This window comes from Pristis pectinata, chromosome 12, assembly GCF_009764475.1.
Source record: "Pristis pectinata isolate sPriPec2 chromosome 12, sPriPec2.1.pri, whole genome shotgun sequence".
NCBI lineage: Eukaryota > Metazoa > Chordata > Chondrichthyes > Rhinopristiformes > Pristidae > Pristis > Pristis pectinata.
In genome coordinates, this window is record NC_067416.1 from 19,989,434 (window position 1) to 20,009,934 (window position 20,501).

Below are 20,501 nucleotides of genomic sequence, written 5' to 3' on the forward strand. Positions count from 1 at the left end.
AAAACTCCACAGTAGCATCAAAACTACTAGATATTGCTTGGTAGCATCTAATGTATGTCACTGGCTGTTACTAAGCAAAATCAGCGATTCCCAGGCATTGAATGCCGCATGCACATAGGACCCAGTGAGAAAATCACTAATTCACAATCCACATGCTGTCCATTTTCTTTAATGATTTTTTTTTCATATAAATTCATTTGCATAGGACACTATACAATGAAAGTTCGAGGCCGATGCTTGTGTCCACTGTAATAACCTTTTTGACTTTCCTCCACATGGTAGCACTTTAATACCACTACTATGCCCAATTGCATCAAAACGTTGCTATTACCATATGAATACGGGTAAGATACATACTAATTCGTTTAAATTCAAACACGGATTTAATCACACTAATTTTTATGTTAGGTAGTAAATGGCAGTCAATAAAGGATCTAAAACCAGAGTGAATGCTGGCGAGGCAAGTGGAATATGATTTTTAGATTTATTGAGAGGTATGCTAAACTATGCTGGTCATGTAATTTTAAGTTTCCACTGTAACTACCCAAAAAAGCAGTGGGGGGGTGGGGGCGCAAAGATCAATTTCAGATCAACTCTTCAAGGGTAGTACAAATATGAAAAAAAAATGTAAAACAGATTAAATTAATTCTCAAAGTTATTATACTATTTCACGAACATTAAGTATTTTTGAACTTGTTACAACTTTAACACATTAAATTTTTACAGCAGTGCTGTTTACACTTTTATTTTCTGCTGATGCATTGGAAGTTTGCAATAAAATTTAAGTGTCCAAGCTTTTCCTGTGAACCACGTGTACATATGGATTGGTCATATACAGACCTTAATTGATTTCTGCATCAACCTGTGTCCATCCAAGCTGCCAATTTTAGATAATCTTTAGGATTTATCCATTAACAAGGCAAAAGATCTAGAATTAGGCTTTTCAAAACCTCAAAGGCAAGCTGGCAGGTATAAAAAAACAGACATATGTAGGATTGAATTAGCTAAGTTAATTGGCCATGAATTAATGAGTGTCTATGTCACTCAAGGAAAAACACACCAACAACAAATTTAATCTGCTTGAACTTCAAATTTATACGGCCCAAGTATATTGTTTAGACACTCCTGCATTAATTGCTAAATTTAGTGTTTCTCAAAACTAAACCAGTTTCACATTTGTGTTTTGAGGAGTGTGATGAAAAATTATTTAAAGCTCCCCATTTGTTAAGACAGCATCACATTCAAAATTTTTTGTTGCAGTCCTATTCACAGTGACATTTTCAATCAGTTTGGTGAGTGAAACAAACTTTTTATCAAGGTCATCTTGCAATATGTTTATTCGGTGATCAATATAATCCTTAAGTCTCCTTTCTACTGAATCCATTTGTTCAGAGATATGCTTTTCCAATTCGAAACAAAATGTCTGTTGGTACAGCCTGTGAAGAAAGAAAGCAACATAAAATCAAGCAGACAAGTTCTTAAAATATACTATTAAAAAATATCCAAGGACTTACTTCCTGAACTGTCCATGATTAAAATAAGGTTAAAAGGTGCACACTTTAGGGCAGTAGTTCGTCAAAAACAGCCAATGCAGGATCTATGAACATTAGATGCATAAATTGTTCATGTACAATAAACCACTAGTCTTTGATTAGTGGCTTTCCATGCCAATGTTTGTGGACAGTTCAGGAGCTAGATTGTAGTTTCTGATAGAATGTAGAGTGAAGTGCAGAACCCTAAAACACAATAGGGATCGAGCTTTAAAAATGTACTTCATAAAATCATATTATAAGATCCTTGGAGAGGAATAGGAGCAGACGATATGGGAAAGTATTTAATTGGGGGAGGGGGAATTACGATGCTATTAGGCAGGAACTTGGGAGCGTAAATGGGAAAAGATGTTCTTGGGGAAGTACACAACCAAAATGTGAAGGTTGTTTAGGGAGTACTTGCATGGGCTTCTGGATAGGTTTGTCCCATTGAGGCAGGGTAAGGACGGTAGAGTGAAGGAACCATGCTTGACAAGAGATGTAGAACATCTTGTCAAGAGGAAGAAAGAAGCTTACCTAAGGTTTAGAAAGCAAGGATCAGACAGGGCCCTGGAGAGTTACAAGGTAGCCAGGAGGAAGCTTAAGAATGGATTTAGGAGAGCTAGCAGGGGGCATGAGAAGGCCTTGGCGAGAAGGATTAAAGATTAAGAAGGATTAAGGCGTTCTACACGTTTGTGAAGAACAGGAGGATGACTAGAGTGAGTGTAGTACCGATCAGGGATAAAAGAGGAAATATGTGCCTGCAGTACAAAGAGGTAGAGGAGGTCCTTAATGAATACTTTGCTTCTGTATTCACCAGTGGGAGACACCTTGACATTTGTGAGGAGGGCGTACAACATGCTGATACACAAGGACATGTCGATGTGAGGAAAGAGGATGTGCTGGAACTTTTGAAAAACATTAGGAGAGATAAGTCATCGGGGCCAGATGGGATATATCCAAGGCTATCATGGGAAGTGAGTGAAGTGACTGCTGTGCCTTTGGCGATGATCTTTGCATCCTCACTTGCCACAGGAGTAGTGCCAGATGATTGGAGGGTGGCAAATGTTGCTCCTTTGTTCAAGAAAGGGAGTAGGGACAATCCTTGGAATTATAGGCCAGTGAGTCTTACTACAGTGGTGGGCAAATTACTGGAGAAGATTCTTACAGACTGGATTTATGGGCATTTGGAGAAGCATAGGCTGATTAGGGACAGTCAGCATGAATTTGTGAGGGGCCGGTTGTGCCCCATGAGCCTGACTGAATTCTTTGAGGATGCAACAAAGCACATAGATGAAGGTCGAGCAGTGGATGTGGTGTACCTGGATTTCAGTAAGGCATTTGATAAGGTTCCTCATGGAAGGCTCATTCAGAAAGTCAGGAGGCATGGGATCCAGGGAAACTTGGCTGTGTGGATTCAGAATTGGCTCGCTCGTATTAGACAGCGGGTGGTTGAAGATGGAGCGTATTCTGATTGGAGGTCAGTGACCAGTGGTATTTCGCAAGGATCTGTTCGGGGACTCCTGCTCTTTGTGATTTTTATAAATGACTTGGATGAGGATGTGGAAGGGTGGCTTAGTAAGTTTGCTGATGATACAAAGGTTGGTGGTGTTGTGAATAGTGTAGAAAGTTGCTGTCGGTTACAACAGGACATTGATAGGATGCAGAGCTGGGCTGGGAGGTGACAGATAGAGTTCAACTTGGGAAAATGTGAAGTGATACACTTTGGAAGATTGAATTTGAAGGCAGAATACAAGGTTAATGGCAGGACTCTGCAGTATGGAGCAACAGAGGGACCTTGGGGTCCATATCCATAGATCCCTCAAGGTTGCCACGTAGGGTGATAGGGTTGTTAAGAAGGCGTATGGTGTGTTGGCCTTCATTAGTCGGGGTATTGAGTTCAAGAGCTGCCAGGTAATGTTGCAGCTCTATAAAACTCTGGTTAGACCACATTTCAGTATTGTGTTCAGTTCTGGTCACCTCATTATAGGAAGGATGTGTAAACTGTAGAGATGGTACAGAGGAGATTTACCAGGATGCTGCCTGGATTGAAATGCATGTCTTATGAGGATAGGCTGAGCGAGCTAGGGCTTTTCTCTTTGGAGAGAAGGAGGATGAGAGGTGACTTGATATCTTGTACACCTCTAAGATGATAACAGGCATCGATCGAATGGACAGTCAGAGACTTTTTCCCAGGGTGAAAATAACTCACACGAAGGGGCATAATTTTAAGGTGACTGGAGGAAGGTATAGGGGGGATGTCAGGGGCAAGTTTTTTTTTTACACAGAGCTTGGTGGGTTCGTGGATCGCACTGCCGTGGTGGTGGAGGCAGATACATTAGGGACATTTAAGAGACTCTTTGATAGCCACATGAATGATAGAAAAATGGAGGGCTATGTATGAGGGAAGGGTTAGATAGATCTTAGAGCACGATAAAATGTCGGCACAACATTGTGGGCCGAAAGGCCTGCACTGTGCTGTAATGTGTGGATACCATACTGCAGACATGTTTCTGGACATTCATATCCTCCATTAGATTTGATTTAGCACATTTTCTTATTTCCCCACAGCCTCTAGGTCCCACTACAGTCTAAAACATTGTATAGAGGTAACTACAATTATCATTATCTACGATCCACTTATATGTGAACAGCTTAATGTAGTTATGACTCCCTAGATCACAATCTAAATGTTTCTCAAAAATCACCCTCTAACATTTGTAGAAGTATCAATTCTCTTCCCGAACTCAAAATAAAATCTAATTCCATACAAAAATTTAGGAACAGAAGTAACATATTCAGCCCTGAGACTGCTCTGCCATTCAATTCCAATTTGCATTCCACTCCATTAACTTAATATTGCTGAATATTCAGGATAAAAAAAATCTATTAGTGTCAGATTTATAAATATTGAGATGGTATCTCGTGCCTTTTGTTGGAAAGGATGCCTTTGAAAAGTGACTGTTCAAAAACTTACCACCCCCCCACCCCCCCGCCCCCACTACTCCCCTACCGGGGCTCCCTGGTTACGATTTTCAAGTGTCTTGTCCCAGATATCACTATTGTTACAAAATGTTTCTATCTACCATACAAATTGTTTTAGGACCTTAAAAATCTCAATAATATCATCCCTATTCATGTCCTCCTACGGAAACCAAGCCAAGTTTATGGAACTTTTCCTCACAGCCCTGATAACATGATGGCTGGTGAACCTGCAATACCTCCTATACCCATGTATCCTTTCAAAAGATGAGCTGCCCAGAATTACGTCCAGTATTTTCATTCAACATTATTTACTCACTTAAATCACCAGAAAGCAAACATTTTAGAGATTCATACTAAGTCATGACTAAGTTACTCCCTATATCTCACATCTATGTAGTGACTGACAATTATCATGCATAGACTGGTTCAAGATTTATCTAACAAAAGAATGAGAGAACTAAAAGCTAAGGTGAATGTAACCTTCAACAACACCTTGGAGAGCAAACTTTCATAAAGTACTTTGTACAAGATAAAAGCTCCATTTCTGTGTAATAGATAAAGGCATACTGGCAAAAATCATACCTGCCATGGGTTCCATCCTCTGCTGCTGTGTAATGTTTATTAGCTTTAGCTTTCTCTCCTATGCGAAGTTCATTCACCTGGCTGGACAAATTCCGAAGAAAGGGAAGCATTTCAGAACTAAAGGTGTTTTGTTCCCCATTGTTTTGTTTGCACAAATAAGTTGATACGAGCTCTTGCAAACCTCCTCCAGCAAACTTCTGCTCATCTACATCTTTTATGCTGGCTTCGGAGTCATACACTGTTTTCTTATTATTTATTCCAGTAGCCAAGTTTGAGGCACCTCTGGTTTCTGTAGACTCGCCATTAAATACAATTATTTCTTCTGGCTTCTTTGTTTCTTCCAGTTGTGAAATGGATATTGGATTAGTTTCAGTACATTCATGAGAAGTTACCCCTTCCTCAGATTCTGTAGTTGTCTGAGATGAACCGACTACTTTTCCAATTTCTGCCAAATTTCTTGTTCCAAAGATCCCCTGGAACAATCCTCCTATTGCTGCTTGGTTCTGCTGAAATAAGAACACACAAGGTTACAACAATTTAAATTTATTTGAAAACGTCATAAGCGGAGCTGCACAATTCCCTAAAGCAGAGGCTCAAGATCACCTCAGACGTGATTTACAATCTCAGCAAAGACATAAAGCCTTTAGGTTTAAGATCATAAGAATAAACATAGGTCATTTGACCTTTCCAGTCTGCTCTGCCATTCATCAAGATCATGGTTGATCTCCTACCTCAGCTCTACTATTGTGCACTATCCCCACATCCACTGATTCCTCTAATATCCAGAAATCTGTACACCTGTTTTGAATGAACTCAATGACAGAACATCTGTAACTCTCAGTGGTTGAGAATTACCACCTTCTGAGAGAAGAAACTTCTCCTCATCTCAGTCCTAAATGACTTACCCTTTATTCTATATCCCTGTGATATAGAATCAGTGACCTCTGATTCTATATCCCATTCAGGAAAACATTAGGCTTTTGAACCATGTAGTTTTGTGTGAGTTTCAATGAGGTCAACCTCTCATTCATCAAAACTCTGGAGAATACAGGCCCTGTCTGCTCAATCTCCTGCAGTAAAGCCAACATTCCAGGGACTCATCTTGTGAAACTTTGCTACTCTCCCTCTAATGGCAAGTACATCCATTTTTAGCCATGGTACTCATGTGTGGTCTCACGAAGGCTCTATATAATTGCAGTAAGACACATTTACTCCTATATTTATATCCTCTCAAAGTCAAATATATCATTTACTTCCCTAACTGCTTGCTGCACCTGGATTTTAGCTTTCAGTGACCTATGTATAACGACACCTAGGTCCCTTGGAACATCAACATTTCTCACCATTTAAAAAATGCTCTGCTTTTCTGCGTTGTGCGCTAAAGTGAATGACTTCGCATTTTTCCAGAGTATATTGCATCTGCCATGTGCTGATCCACTCAATTTGTCTACAGCCACTTGATGCCTCCTTACATAGTTCTCCCTATTCAGAATCTCACCCAGTTTTGCATCATCAGCAAAATTAGAAATATGACATTTAGTCCCTTTCTGCAACGATAAGTCACAGCCTGCAAACTCAAGAAAGGTCCATGTATTCCCACTTTTTGTTTTGTCTGTTAACCAACTCTCAATCCATGCCAGTACACTGCCATGTGGTCTAACTTTGTAGACCAACCTCCTGTTTGGGACCTTATCAAAAGCCTTCTTAAAATCTAAATATACCACATTCACTGGTTGCTCCTTTTCTATTCTAATAACATCCTCAAAAGAACTCCAACAGACAAACATGGTTTCCTTTTCCTAAATCTATGCTGACTCTGCTTAGTCCTATTATCCTTTTCTAAGTGTTCTGTTATTGCATCCTTCAAAACAGATTAAAGCAGTTTCCCTCCTACTGAGGACAGTATTTTGGTAGTTCCATATTTTCTCTCTCCTCTGTTTCACTTTGTACTGTTATTGTTTTTACCTGCACTACATCAATGCATTCTGTACTAACTCAATGTAACTGCACTGTGTAATGAATTGACCTGTACGATCAGTTTGTAAGACAAGCTTTTCACTGTACCTCGGTACAAGTGACAATAATAAACCAATACCAATAAATAGTAGGATCACATTTGCTATCTTCCCATCAACAGGGACCATTCCAGAAACTATTGACCCAATGCATCCTCTAACTCCAGACCCACCTCTTTCAAAACTCTGGAATGTATGCTATTAGGTTCTTGAGATTTGTCAGCTTTCAGTTTCACCTTCTCTAGTAATATTTTTGTACAAATGATTATTTCCATCAGTTTCTTATTATCATTAGACCCTTGGTTCTCGAGTATTTCTGATAGGATTTGTGTCTTCTTCCAGCAAGACTAACACAAAATATTTCTTTCCCTGCCATCTTCTTACTCCCCATTATAAATTCACCACTCTTGTGCCTGTAGAGTACCCACACTTGCCCTCACTTGACTTTTCCTTTTTACTGTCTCACCAATGTCTTCTCATATTCCATCTTCCCTTTATCAATTTCTTGGTTCTCCTTTGCCAAGTTATAAATGCTGCCAATCCTCAGGCCTACTACCACCTCAGGCAACTTTATAGTCAAATTTCTCCTGTCAGCCAAGGCTAGACAACTATTATTGTTGAGTTTTTTTGAAAAGGAAATCATGTGCTATGGTTGATACCAACTTTCTCTCCAACATCTTTTCAAGACACCGCCTGCTTTCAATACAGAACAGAATCTGCATCATCATCCCTATTGTTGAATTACTATGCCATTTTCCTAACAATGAACAATCCTATTAAAAGAACAATTTGTTCTGCCTAAATAAACATTTTTAAAAATTAATTTGTCCAGATGTGGGTATTTACTTTCCCAAACTGGCTGAGAGGATGGTGATATAAGCTGCTACCATATATCTGGGGATGACACTCCCACAATGCTGTGATTACAGAATTCCAGATGTTAAATCAAGTGACCATGAAAGAACAAGTTCATGTCCAATCCAAGATGCTGTGTAACATGAAGGGGGTACTACAGGTGGTTGTTTTCCTATGTGCCTGCTCTCCTTGTCACTCTTGGGCATTGAGATTGCAGGTTTTGGAAGGTACATTTGGACAAGCCTAGTCAAGTAATTGCAATGCATTTTGTAGATAGTCCAGGGTCTTAATCTTTTGGGTACCAATTCAATGGGCTGCTGTGTACCAAATGGTGCAAAGCTTCTGCAGTACTGTTCAAGCTGTAGTCATCCAAGAAAGTAGAGGGTAGTCCATCATGCTCTTGGCTTGTGGTTTACAAATAGTGGAAAGGCTTTAGGAGAAATCAAGTGAATCTCTCACCTCTGATATAAAGTCCCTAAGCTGCTTTTCGAGTCACAGTATGCATGGCTGGTCTAATTAAGTTTCCAATCAATGATGATCCTCAGAATGATGGAAGAAACTGGGCAGTGTTAAAGCCATTAAGTAACAAGGTAGTTGGTTAGACTCTTTTGTTGGAGATGCTCATTGCCTTTCATTTGTATGATGCATATATTACTTTCCTTTAAATGAACTCACATCTAACCCTAGTCCAGGGCTTTTTGTATGCACACCAGTAAATCATTTTGGCTTAAAACTCGCTTATGTGAGTTATGGGAGAAGGCCAAATTGGGCCATATACTCCACCTTCTGGCTGAAGTGCTGAAGACAAAGCGGACACTTTGGAACCATGTTGAGGATGGGGATGTTCTTGGAGCTGTCTCCTCCCATCAGCTGTTTAATGGGATTGTTTAGCCTTTTGTTTAATGTCTGCTACTATTGGTGTTTAAGTGTGCTTTGCCAGGCTGGCAACTCATTTTTAGAATCATTTGATGCTGCTCCTGGCATTAGTGGATTGAGGAAAGCAAAGGAAGCGAGTTAGAGTAAAAATATTTTAATGCAGAAATACAAGCATGGTAATTCCTCATCTTAAAATAACTTACCTAAAATAGACATTTTATTCAACTCTTTACATTGACCTAATATGTATATATCATTCACCTTTTGTTGAAACTGGACCATGTTCAAAAGTTGCTGAGCTCCAGGTGATAGCTTTGTTCCCATTGAATCCATCATTGTCTGAACTCGTTGCAAGTTGATGTTTCTTCCTAATGGAGAAATGCCTCTTGGGATACTAACTGAAGCATGTCTTATGCCCAGTAATATTTCACCAATTTGTACTTTCTCCTTTCCACCTAGAGAAAGCAACTAAGAAACAACTATTAATCAGAAGATTCCCAAACTAAAACATGCCAAATAAATTATAAATGAAAGTCTCAACAGCTTACCTTTAGTTCACAGGATGAACTAGGAAAATCCAGCTTAAAATATTTCTTAAACAAGAGAACCTGCTCATGGCCACTGAAAGAGAATTTATAAGAAATCCTGGTAAGTCAGAAAGCATTCAATTATCTCAATGCCTTTCAAATATCAGTGGCACCTGTGTAGTAGCTACTACTAAAGTGAATCTTAAAGGATGAATCTTAAGGATGAATCTATCTGAACAGTGAGTTTGGGAATTAAATCTGTAACTCCAGGTAAAAACCACCCACAAGTTTGTCATAATTTTAGCAAGCAAAATCTCTGAAGTAGTGATTTGACTAGCCTAACTTGATGTCTACATTTTCTTCTACATCTGTGAACTCAAGCAATTTGCTGTTTACTTATATTTGTGCCTTAAATACAAGTTCGTTAAAACCATTAAAAAAGAAACAGCTTTTTGAATTTTGCATTTGAGGCACTACCATTATTAATAAAGCTCTGACTCAACAGTTGTGTGATCATTTTAGGAGGCAATGAAACAGAGCTTAGCATTAACAGCATAGTTCATACACTGTGTAAACACCTTATGTTAAATGCAATCTGTCATGCAAATAGTTGCTTTATGAAACATGGCATCCTACATACACCTTCAAGTGGACTTATTTTACCAAATCTGCTGGTAGGATGTCAAGAAACTATAACATGAACTGAAAAATAATTTCCATAAGATTAGTCATCATTAATTTTCTACAAAATTGTCTCCATAAAATTCCATTTGCAATTTACAGTATGTTTAATCAAAATGTATTTGAACAAGAGACTGCAGATGCTTTAATCTGAAGCATTAAAAAAAAACTGCTGGAGAAACTCAATGGCTCAGGCAGCATCTGTGGGAACAGAGGGATGTTCGACATTTCAGGTTGAGACCCTGCATCAAGACTGAGAATATACAGTGGCATACAAAATTTGGGCACCCCTGGTCAAAATTTCTGTTACTGTGAATAGCTAAGTGAGTAAAAGATGACCTGATTTCCAAAAGGCATAAAGTTAAAGATGATACATTTCTTTAATATTTTAAGCAAGATTTATTTCCATCTTTTACAGCTTCAAAATAACACAAAAGGAAAACGGCCCGAAGCAAAAGTTTGGGTACCCTGCAAGGTCAGTACTGAGTAACACCCCCTTTGGCAAGTATCACAGCTTGTAAGCGCTTTCTGTAGCCAGCTAAGAGTCTTTCAATTCTTGTTAGGGGGATTTTCGCCCATTCTTCCTTGCAAAAGGTTTTTAGTTCTGTGAGATTCTTGGACCGTCTTGCATGCACTGCTCTCTTGAGGTCTATCCACAGATTTTCGATAATGTTCAGGTCGGGGGACTGTGCGGGCCAAAGCAAAGCCTTCAGCTTGTTCCTCTTGAGGTAGTCCATTGGGGATTTTGAGGTGTGTTTAGGATCGTTATCCTGTTGTAGAAGCCATCCTCTTTTCATCTTCAGCTTTTTTTTTTACAGACGGTGTGATGTTTGCTTCCAGAATTTGCTGGTATTTAATTGAATTCATTCTTCCCTCTACCAGTGAAATGGTCCCTGTGCCACTGGCTGCAACACAAGTCCGATCCACCCCCGTGCTTAACAGTTGGAGAGGTGTTCTTTTCATGAAATTCTGCACCCTTTTTTCACCAAACATACCTTTGCTCATTGCGGCCAAAAAGTTCTATTTTAACTTCATCAGTCCACAGGACTTGTTTCCAAGATGCATCAGGCTTGTTTAGATGTTCCTTTGCAAACTTCTGATGCTGAATTTTGGGGTGAGGACGCAGGAAAGGTTTTCTTCTGATGACTCTTCCATGATGGTCATATTTGTGCAGGTGTCGCTGCACAGCAGAACAGTGCATCACCACTCCAGAGTCTGCTAAATCTTCCTGAAGGTCTTTTGCAGTCAAACGGGGGTTTTGATTTGCCTTTCTAGCAATCCTACGAGCAGTTCTCTTGGAAATTTTTCTTGGTCTTCCAGACCTCAACTTGACCGCCACTGTTCCTGTTAACTGCCACTTTTTAATTACATTATGAACTGAGGAAACGGCTACCTGAAAATGCTTTGCTATCTTCTTATAGCCTTCTCCTGCTTTATGGGCATCATTTATTTTAATTTTCAGAGTGCTAGGCAGCTGCTTAGAGGAACCCATGGCTGCTGATTGTTGGGACAAGGTTTGAGGAGTCAGGGTATTTATAAGGCTTTGAAATTTGCATCACCTAGCCTTTCCTAACGATGACTATGAACAAGCCATAGCCCTAACAAGCTAATGAAGGTCTGAGACCTTGGTAAAAGTTATCTGAGAGCTCAAATCTCTTGGGGTGCCCAAACTTTTGCACGGTGCTCCTTTCCTTCTTTTTCCACTCTAAAATTGTACAAAACAAAAATAATACTAATCTTGCTTAAAATGTTGAAAACAATGTTTCATTTTTAACTTTATGACTTTTGGAGATCAGTTCATCTTCTACTCAATTAACTATTCACAGTAACAGAAATTTTGACCAGGGGTGCCCAAACTTTTGCATGCCACTGTACATGGGAGTGAGCCAGAATATAGAGGTGAGAGACAGAGGCGAATCTGGGGGCTGGCAGGTGATAAGTATATCCAGGTGAGGTAACGGATGATGGGCAGATAGAACCAGGTGGGGGAGAGGTGAGTTGGGAGACAGTGGCTGGTGGGGATTGGTAGAGACATAAGGAGAAAGAAAAAAGGGGCAGGTGGAATCAGGTAGGCGAGGAGAGAATGGGTGTAGAGACAGAAGCTTGAAGGTGATAAGTGGAGACACAAGAGGCTACAGATGCTGGAATCTAATAAGCAAGGAAGATTAGAAGTGTAACCAAATAAAAGGGCGGGGGAATGATAGGCAGAAGGAACCAGTTGGGAGAGGAGATAGGAAACCCAGTAGGTTAAGTGTATGGGTGATCAGTGGATGAAACCAGATGGGGGAGGGTGAGAGAGAGAACCAGGGTGTATCTCTGCAGCCTCACGTCTCCACATCACCTTCCAGCCAATATCTCCCCCCACCTGGATCCATTTGTCCCTCTTCTTTGCTCTCTCCTTATCTGTCTTTACCTATCACCCATCAGCCACTGTCTCCCAACTCCACCCCTCCTAGTTCCATCTGGCCATCACCTCCAACCTCTCCCCTCCCCTCCCTCTGTATACAGGCTCTTTGCCTCCAGCACCCATTCCTCCAGCAGTTTTTTCACTTTGAACATGTGATTATCAATATCAAATGCAGCACTATACTAACAGCAAAATAGCTACACTGTAACTATTTGCAAACTGTTGATTCAAGGTTAACATGTTCATTGTAAGGTAAAACAATATATTACCTGTTTATTTGTGGATTATCTATCCTTTGGCCTTGGCATGTTCCACAGTACTCTTCTTCTGTGTAAACCTCCATTGTTTTTGCTTCACTAACCACTTCTACAAAGATTATCTCAGCATGCTGGTTAGCACACTGGAGATACAACACGCATGGAGTTTCCACAGTGTTGGTTTGAGGTCTTTCCAAAGTAACTGGTTCTGTACTGAAGCATAACAAGAGCATACAATAAGCCATTTCTAATATTATGCAAGACAATTTTTCAAAGTCTTAATATTGTCACAATTTATTTTTATCCTTGGTCTGTCACACATTATTTCCACTTACAGTAAAACAGGGTTTGCATTTTTCCAACGTTAATCGAAAGCTCCTAATGCTCAAACATTGTACAATGCTTTCCCAATACTGATGATATTCAGAATATACAACAAATATTCAGTACATATACATCAGTGCTTTGAAGAAAGCGGATTGATGCTTTCTTCTCATATCATATTTAAACAAGCAAATGCCAAAATATCTGCCGCTGATTTACTACTTCAAATCACTAAGCTCTTGAAAACAGCCAAAAGGATTGATGCACATATACAGCAGCACATTTGTTGACTTTTTTGGGCCAAGGACTGTTCCACAACTCTTCTTGTGTACAAACCATTTTTGTTTCATTCATAACTTTGACACAGATTATCACAGACTGTGAATGACACCAGATATATACCACATGAAATCACTGCCACCCCAGTCTTGAAATCACTGCCGAACGCTAATGTTTTCTTTGGCTATTAGATCAGAAATATAATGGGTCACACAGGAGAAAACATATGCTGAAATATGGAGCAAAAAAAAAACAAGCCGCTAGAGAAACTCAACGGGTCAGGCAGCATCTGCAGAGGGAAATGGACAGGTTGAGACCCTTCATCTGGACTGATGATGAACCTTCACCAGTCCAGATGAAGGGTCTCAACGTGCCTATTTCCCTCTGCAGATGCTGCCTGACCCGCTGAGATCCTGCAGCCACTTTGTGTTTTTTTTAACATAATGTATCACTTCTGGACACCCAATTAGCCACAAGTGGGTAGTGACCCACCGGTCAGCTATGGTCTACAGAGTGATCATTTTACCCGTTTAGCATCTGCAGCAGCTACTCCGGGATATCAGTGAAAGCCCGGCGCTGACACCACTCGATGGATCACTTTACAGGTGTTGCTCGGATCACGAGTGGGTGGAAGTCAGAGCCAACATTTACAGCAGCCACTAACCAACAGTTATTGGCCCCACAGGCGTCGGTCTGCAGCTTAGGACAACCTTCCTGCAGCGTGGAGGTTACTCTGCAGCAGGCAGCAGCCCCTGGCCTGGCACTCGGGGCCGGGCACTCAGAAACCAGCCGCCCCCAGATACCGACCCGGAGGCTGGGGTCGGCGCCTCGCTGCCGGGGAAACCAGGCCGCCGCCACCGCCGCCGTCGTCATCTTACCGCAACGCACTCTCCTCCCCGCCGCCTCCGCTCTCCGAGCCGGCCGCCACCAGCCTCAGCACCTCCCGCAGCCCTCCCTCGCCGCACTTCCAAGCGGCCCTGGCACACACGCCGGGCCTGGGCTCCATATTTCCCGCTCGGCCGCTGCTCCCTCGTTCGCCCCCGTCGCCAGGCGACTCGCCGGCGCTCCCGGAAACCGCAGTGTGCGCAGGCGCGGGCCCGCACCCAGGCTCCGGCAAGACGAGTCTGCAGCTGTGCACTTGCCCAGGAATGGTTCTCACGTCATAGATGGAGGCTTAGTGGCTCCCAATCTGGCCACTGACAATTATCATAGAGTCGTCCGGCATGGAAACAGGCCCTTCGGCCCAACTGTTGCACGCCGACCAAGATTCCCATCGAAGTGAGTCCCATTTGCCCGCGTTTGACCCATATCCCTGTCCAACTGTCTTCTAAAAGTTGTCAATGTACCTGCCTCAACCACTTCCTTTGGCAGATCATCGCATATAACGTATCACCCTCTGTAAAAAAAAAGTTGCCCCTCAAGTTCCCATTACATCTTTCCCCTCTCGTCTTAAACCTATGCCCTCTAATTGTTGATTCCACAACCCTGGGAAAAAGACCAAGTGCATTCATCCTATCTATGCCTCTCATGATTTTATACACCTCTATAAGGTCACCCCTCAGTCTCCCACACTGCAAGGAAATATATCTTAGCCTGTCCAACATATCCCTGTTTACTGTCAGTTAATGGCTGGGCATCACATCCTGATACCACCAATGGCAGCAGCACAAATGGGGACTGGAAACTAGCTGGGAGCAGGGGATCAGAGAGTAGATGGGAGTGGGGGTGGGTGTATGGAATAGCATCCAGACCACAAAGCAAGTTGCTGGAGGAACTCAGCGGGTCAGGCAGAGACTGTGGAGGCAGAGGGATAGTCAACCTTTTGGATCAAGACCCTACATCAGCACTGAGATTGTAAAGTCCTGTACAAAGAGGTGAGGGGGAGGAGTAAGGCAGGAGCTGGCAAGTGATAGGTTTATCCAGGTGAGGCAGGGTTGATGAGCAGGTGGAGGAGGGAAGGGCAGAGGAAGTGACAGATGATAGTGGAGACAACAAAGGGCTGCAGAGTATGGAATCTGATAAGAAAGGAAAGTGATGAGTAGAACCAGATAAAGGAGGGATGGTGAGTGGATGGAAACAGTAAGGGAAGGGATGGATTACCCAGTAGGTTGAGTGTGTGGGTGTTAGGCAGATGGAACCAGGTGGGGGAGGGGAAAGAAACTGGGTAATCAGGGGGACTGTTGGAAAGGAGGGTGTGTGTGACAGGGCCTGGGAGGATCAGGAGGAGAGAGAAAGGAACAGAAGGGATGCGGGTTTACCGAAACTTGGAGAATTCAAGGTTCATACCATTGGGTTGTAAACTACCCAGGCAGAATACGAGGCCCTGTTCCTCTAGTCGGGCAGCATCATTCCCTTCCGTTCTCTAACAGCGCATGCCTTTCTGATGAGCTTACTCATTCTATGCATGTTTTGAACAGAAGGGATTGGAATGTCAGTACCCACCCCAATAGCCTCTGATGCACCTGAACCCACAGTCACCGCTGCAGATGTAAGATTAGTCTTCCGGACGGTGAACCTGCGGTAAGCATCTGACGGGATGGTGACCCCGTAAGATGTCCTTAGATCCTGCACAGATCAGCTGGCGGGGGTATTTGCAGACAATTTTAACCTCTCCCTACTTCAATCTGAGGTTCCCACCTGCTTTAAGAGGACCACTATCATCCTGGTAAAGATAAATAAGGTAGTGTGCCTTAATGACTACTGCCCAGTGGCTCTGACATCCACCATCATGAAGAGCTGATCATGGCATGCATCAACTCCAGCCTCCCGGAGAACCTCGGCCCACTTTTCGCCTACCACTGAAACAGGTCTATGGTGAATGCCCTCTCTCTAGCCTTACACTCACCTCTGGAGTACCTGGACAGTAAAGACACCTACATTAGACTATTGTTTACTGACTACAGCTCCACTTTCAATACTATAATTCCAAGCAAACTCATCTCCAAACTCCTAGACCTGGGACTCAACACCTCCCTTTGCAACTGGATCCTTGACTTCCTGACCAACAGATTGCAATCAGTGAGGATAGGCAGCAACACCTCTGCCAAAATTATTCTCAACACTGGTGCCCCACAAGGCTACATCCTCAGCCCTCTCCTCTACTCCCTATATACTCATGACTGTGTGGCCAGATTCTGCTCTAACTCCATCTACAAGTTTGCAGATGATACCACTGTACTGGGCCATATCTCAAATAACAATGAGTTGGAGTACAGAAAGGAGATAGAGAGCCCAATGACATGATGTCATCGCAGCAACCTTTCCCTCAATGTAAGCAAAACAAAAGAGCTCGTCATTGACTACAGGAAGGGGGGAGGTGCACACGCTCCTGTTTACATCAATGGTGCTGAGGTCAAAGGAGTTGGGAGCTTCAAGTTCCTAAACATCACCGATAGCCTGTCCTGGTCCAACCATGTAGACACCATGGCCTATAAAGCTCACCAGTGCCTCTACTTCCTCAGGAGGCTAAAGAAATTTGGCATGTCCCCTTCGACCCTTACCAATTTTTATTGATGCTCCATAGAAAGCATCCTATCCGGATGTATCATGGCTTGGTATGGCAGCTGCTCTGTCCTTGACCACAGGAAACTGTAGAGAATTCTGGACACAACTCAGCATGTCATGGAAACCAGCCTCCCCTCCATGGACTCTGTCTACACTTCTCACTGCCTCAGTAAAGCAGCCAGCATAATCAAAGCCCCCACCCACCCCGACATTCTCTTTTCTTCCCCCTCCCATCAGGCATAAGATACAAAAGCCTGAAAGGACATACCACCAGGCCCAAGGATAGCTTCTATCCTGCTGTTATAAGACTATTGAACAGTTCCCTAATACGATAAGATGGACTCTTGACCTCACGAACTACCTGGTTTTGGCATTGCACCTTATTGTCTACCAGCACTGCACTTTCTATATAACTGTTACACTTTATTCTGCACTGTTACTATCTTACCTTGGACTATCCCAATGCACTGTTGTAATGAAATGATCTGTATGGACAGTATACAAGACAAGTTTTTTTTACTGTTTCACAGTACATGTGACAATAATAAACCAATTTACCAATTTCTAGTTTGTGTTTGGCCTCACCCTGGCAGTGGCAGAGGCTGAGGATGAACAGGTCAGTGTGGGAATGGGGAGGGGAGTTGAAATGGCTTGCAACTGGGAGCTCAAGATGACCATTAGGTGCAGAGCAAAGGTGCTTAGCAAAGTGGTCACCTAGTCTGCGCTGGCCTTGCTGATGTAGTGGTGGCCACATCAAGAGCACTGAATGCAATAGCTGAGGTTGGTGGAGATGCATACAAATCTCTGCCTCACCTGGAAGAGCTGTTTATCTCTCATGCTCTGGACACTGTACCACACAGCTGCCCCTGCTCCCATCCACACTCTGGTCCCTGGCTTGCAGCCACTCTCCAGTCCCTGTTCCTGTCTGTGCTCCTGCCACTGATGGTGTCAGGATATTGTGCCTAGCCATTAACTGAGAATAAATGATAGTAGCCAGATTGGGAACCAGCAAGTTTCTATCCATTCATGGCATCCAATGACATCCGCAGATGTTTTATCACTGCTCTGCCCTGAACACCAAGTTCCCACCCCACTGAGAACCTAGAATGTAGGTGAACATATCAAGGACAGAGTGTCAGTCAGCCTCTGTTATTCTGTACTTTATATTAGTGCCTCTGGTTCCATATCACAGCAAACTATCCAGACCATCTTTGCACCAACCTGAAAAGGGCCACATGCCAACCAAAAATAAGGCCCTGGCAGCAGACAGTATCCCTTCTGAAGTATAAAATTTGGCAGTGAGGAACTTCACCTGAGAAGTGGAGGCTATGCCAGGGAACCTCATAAGGGTAGCGATTTTCAAGCAACGTGACAAATCTGACTACAATAACTACAAAGAGGTCTCTCTGCTCAGCAAAGGTCATTGTTGGTCCTCCTCAATCACCTCCTCACAGCAGCAAAACAGTTGTTCCCCAAACCCTTGTGTGGATTCCATCTATCCAGCAGCACTGTTTTAACTGCACCACATCTCTAAGAAATGCAAGGAACAACACCAACCAACCTTTGACTCCATCAGTCAGTAGGAATGGTGGAGTATCTTCCCAAAATTTGACTGCCTATGAAAAGTCATCTGCATGTCATGTTTGCTTCATGATCCCAAACAACAACAGACCCAATCTCAGTGCATACTGGTGTCAAGCAAGGCTGTGTCATTGCCATGACACTTTTATCAATCTTGCTTGTGGGGTTGCTGTACCTTCTCTCCAACAAGCTTCCCAGTGGAGTAGGGCTAGTCTACGGGAGTAATGGGAAACTAATCAACCTATGGCACCTCCAATCTAGAACTGAGGTCACTTTAACTGTTTCTAATGAGCTAGCCTCCATAGCTCTCTGGGATAAAGAATTCTAGAGGTTCACCACATTCTGCAAGTAGAAATTTCTACTCTAATCACAAATTCTGAAGTGTCCTGATCAGCTTCCACAGTCTCGTCATTCATGTTATTTTCAATTGAATTGTCTTGGTAGTTTGCTTTCTTCAAGAGGCACGATGGACATGATTTTCACCATACCATAAATTCCAGGAAAAATACAGGAAGCAGCATCAACCTCTGTGCATGGCCTTCCTTGACCTTACAAAAACCTTCGACTCTGTCAACTGAGACAGAATGTGGAGAATCAATCTTAGATTTGACTCCTTTCAGAAAATCAGGACAAATCAGAAACTAACCTACATCACCTCTCTTCCAGAGCCAAGGTCACCACAACCTCTATCATCAAGCTGCAGTAAACAAAACATGCTTGCAAATGCATTCATTCAGAGGCTGAACATTAAATCTTCATTGACTCCATAACTGAAGAACATGAAAGATTGGACCTCATGCTAAACACCTGCAAAACAAAGTCTTCTATCAGCCTGCCCCTGTTTCACAATGCTCCTCCCAACAATAAAGGTCCAAAATAAAACCTTGGAAAATATGAGCCACTTTTCATATATCACAAGGCACCCTTGGCAAAAGCAAATGCCAACGATAAAACTCACTAGAGCCTACACTGCACCAGCACAGTCTTTGGCTGTCTGAGAAAAAGGTATTCAAAGATCAAGATCTCAAACTCAGCCAGAAGCTCACAGTCTACCAGGCAGCAGTAATCCCTGCCCTTCCATGCACCTCAGAGACTTAGACATTCTATGCCAGACATTTCAAAACACAAGAGATACACCATCAATGCTGTCTCTGCAAAGTCCTCCAAGTTCACTGACAGGATAAGTGAACTCATTTCACTGTCCTCTCCCAGGCAAACATCCCCAGAGCCAAGACCCTACACAAGAACACATGAAAATAGGAGCAGGAGTCAGGTACTCAGCCCTCAAGCCTGCCCCAGCATTCAAAATGATCATAGCTGATCTACTCCAGGTTTCCAGGTTTCAAGTACTCTGCTGTGCCAGATCCCCATAGCCCTCACTCCCCTGATCATTTAAAAATATATCTCCCTCTACTTTAACTACATCTAATGAGCTAGCCTCCACAGATCTCCGGGGTAGAGAATTTTAAAGGTTCACCACATTCTACAGGAAGAAATTTCTACTCTCATTGCAAATTCTAATTACACCCAGTTCTAAATGCAGCTTACTTACATGTTCTGGTTACATTCAATTGGCTTTGATTGGAGGACCTTGTCACTTGCATATCCAATACTGGACTTCTAAAAGTGGCACTCCACTCTGAGCTCTGTAATGTCAAGAGATTAATAGGATGACAAGGGAAACACTTCATGCATGTTCTCAAAGCTTCCTCACCATCTCATGGGAATACCCAGCCCATGACTGCTCAAAATGAAGAAAGAGAATCCAGGATGGCACCAGGTCTCCTGAAGTCTTTTCTTTGGGAATACAGAAGTCCATAGAAAACGGCAAAAGGAACACACTACCTCCTATGTGACCCACTCACCTACCCTGTCAAGCACCTCCTGTGCCACCTATGGCACAATCTGTGGGTCCCACATTGGTCCCAACATCCACCTCAGGACCTAAAAAGCTGGTGGAAACAAATCCCCCTCAACCCTGAAGGACTGCCTAAGAAGAATACTGTTATGTAAATCCCAGTTAGACAACACCTGGAGTACACCTAGCAGTTCATTAACAGAAAACTTGTAGCATTAAGCCCTTTCATTAATTTTTAGCC

The 20,501-nt window shown here is 42.6% G+C and overlaps 1 protein-coding gene across 1 annotated transcript; it reads right to left on the reverse strand.

Annotated features, from left to right (window-relative positions):
- Positions 1-497: 497 nt before the first annotated feature.
- On the reverse strand, positions 498-14,393 carry c12h10orf88 (chromosome 12 C10orf88 homolog). Its single transcript, XM_052027384.1, has 6 exons — positions 14,196-14,393; positions 12,727-12,927; positions 9,391-9,463; positions 9,104-9,310; positions 5,097-5,602; positions 498-1,436 (listed from the first exon to the last, which is right to left on the reverse strand). The coding sequence occupies exons 1-6, from the start codon at positions 14,321-14,323 to the stop codon at positions 1,208-1,210; spliced, it is 1,344 nt and encodes a 447-aa protein (XP_051883344.1). The 5' UTR covers positions 14,324-14,393; the 3' UTR covers positions 498-1,207.
- Between the last annotated feature and the right edge of the window lie 6,108 nt (positions 14,394-20,501).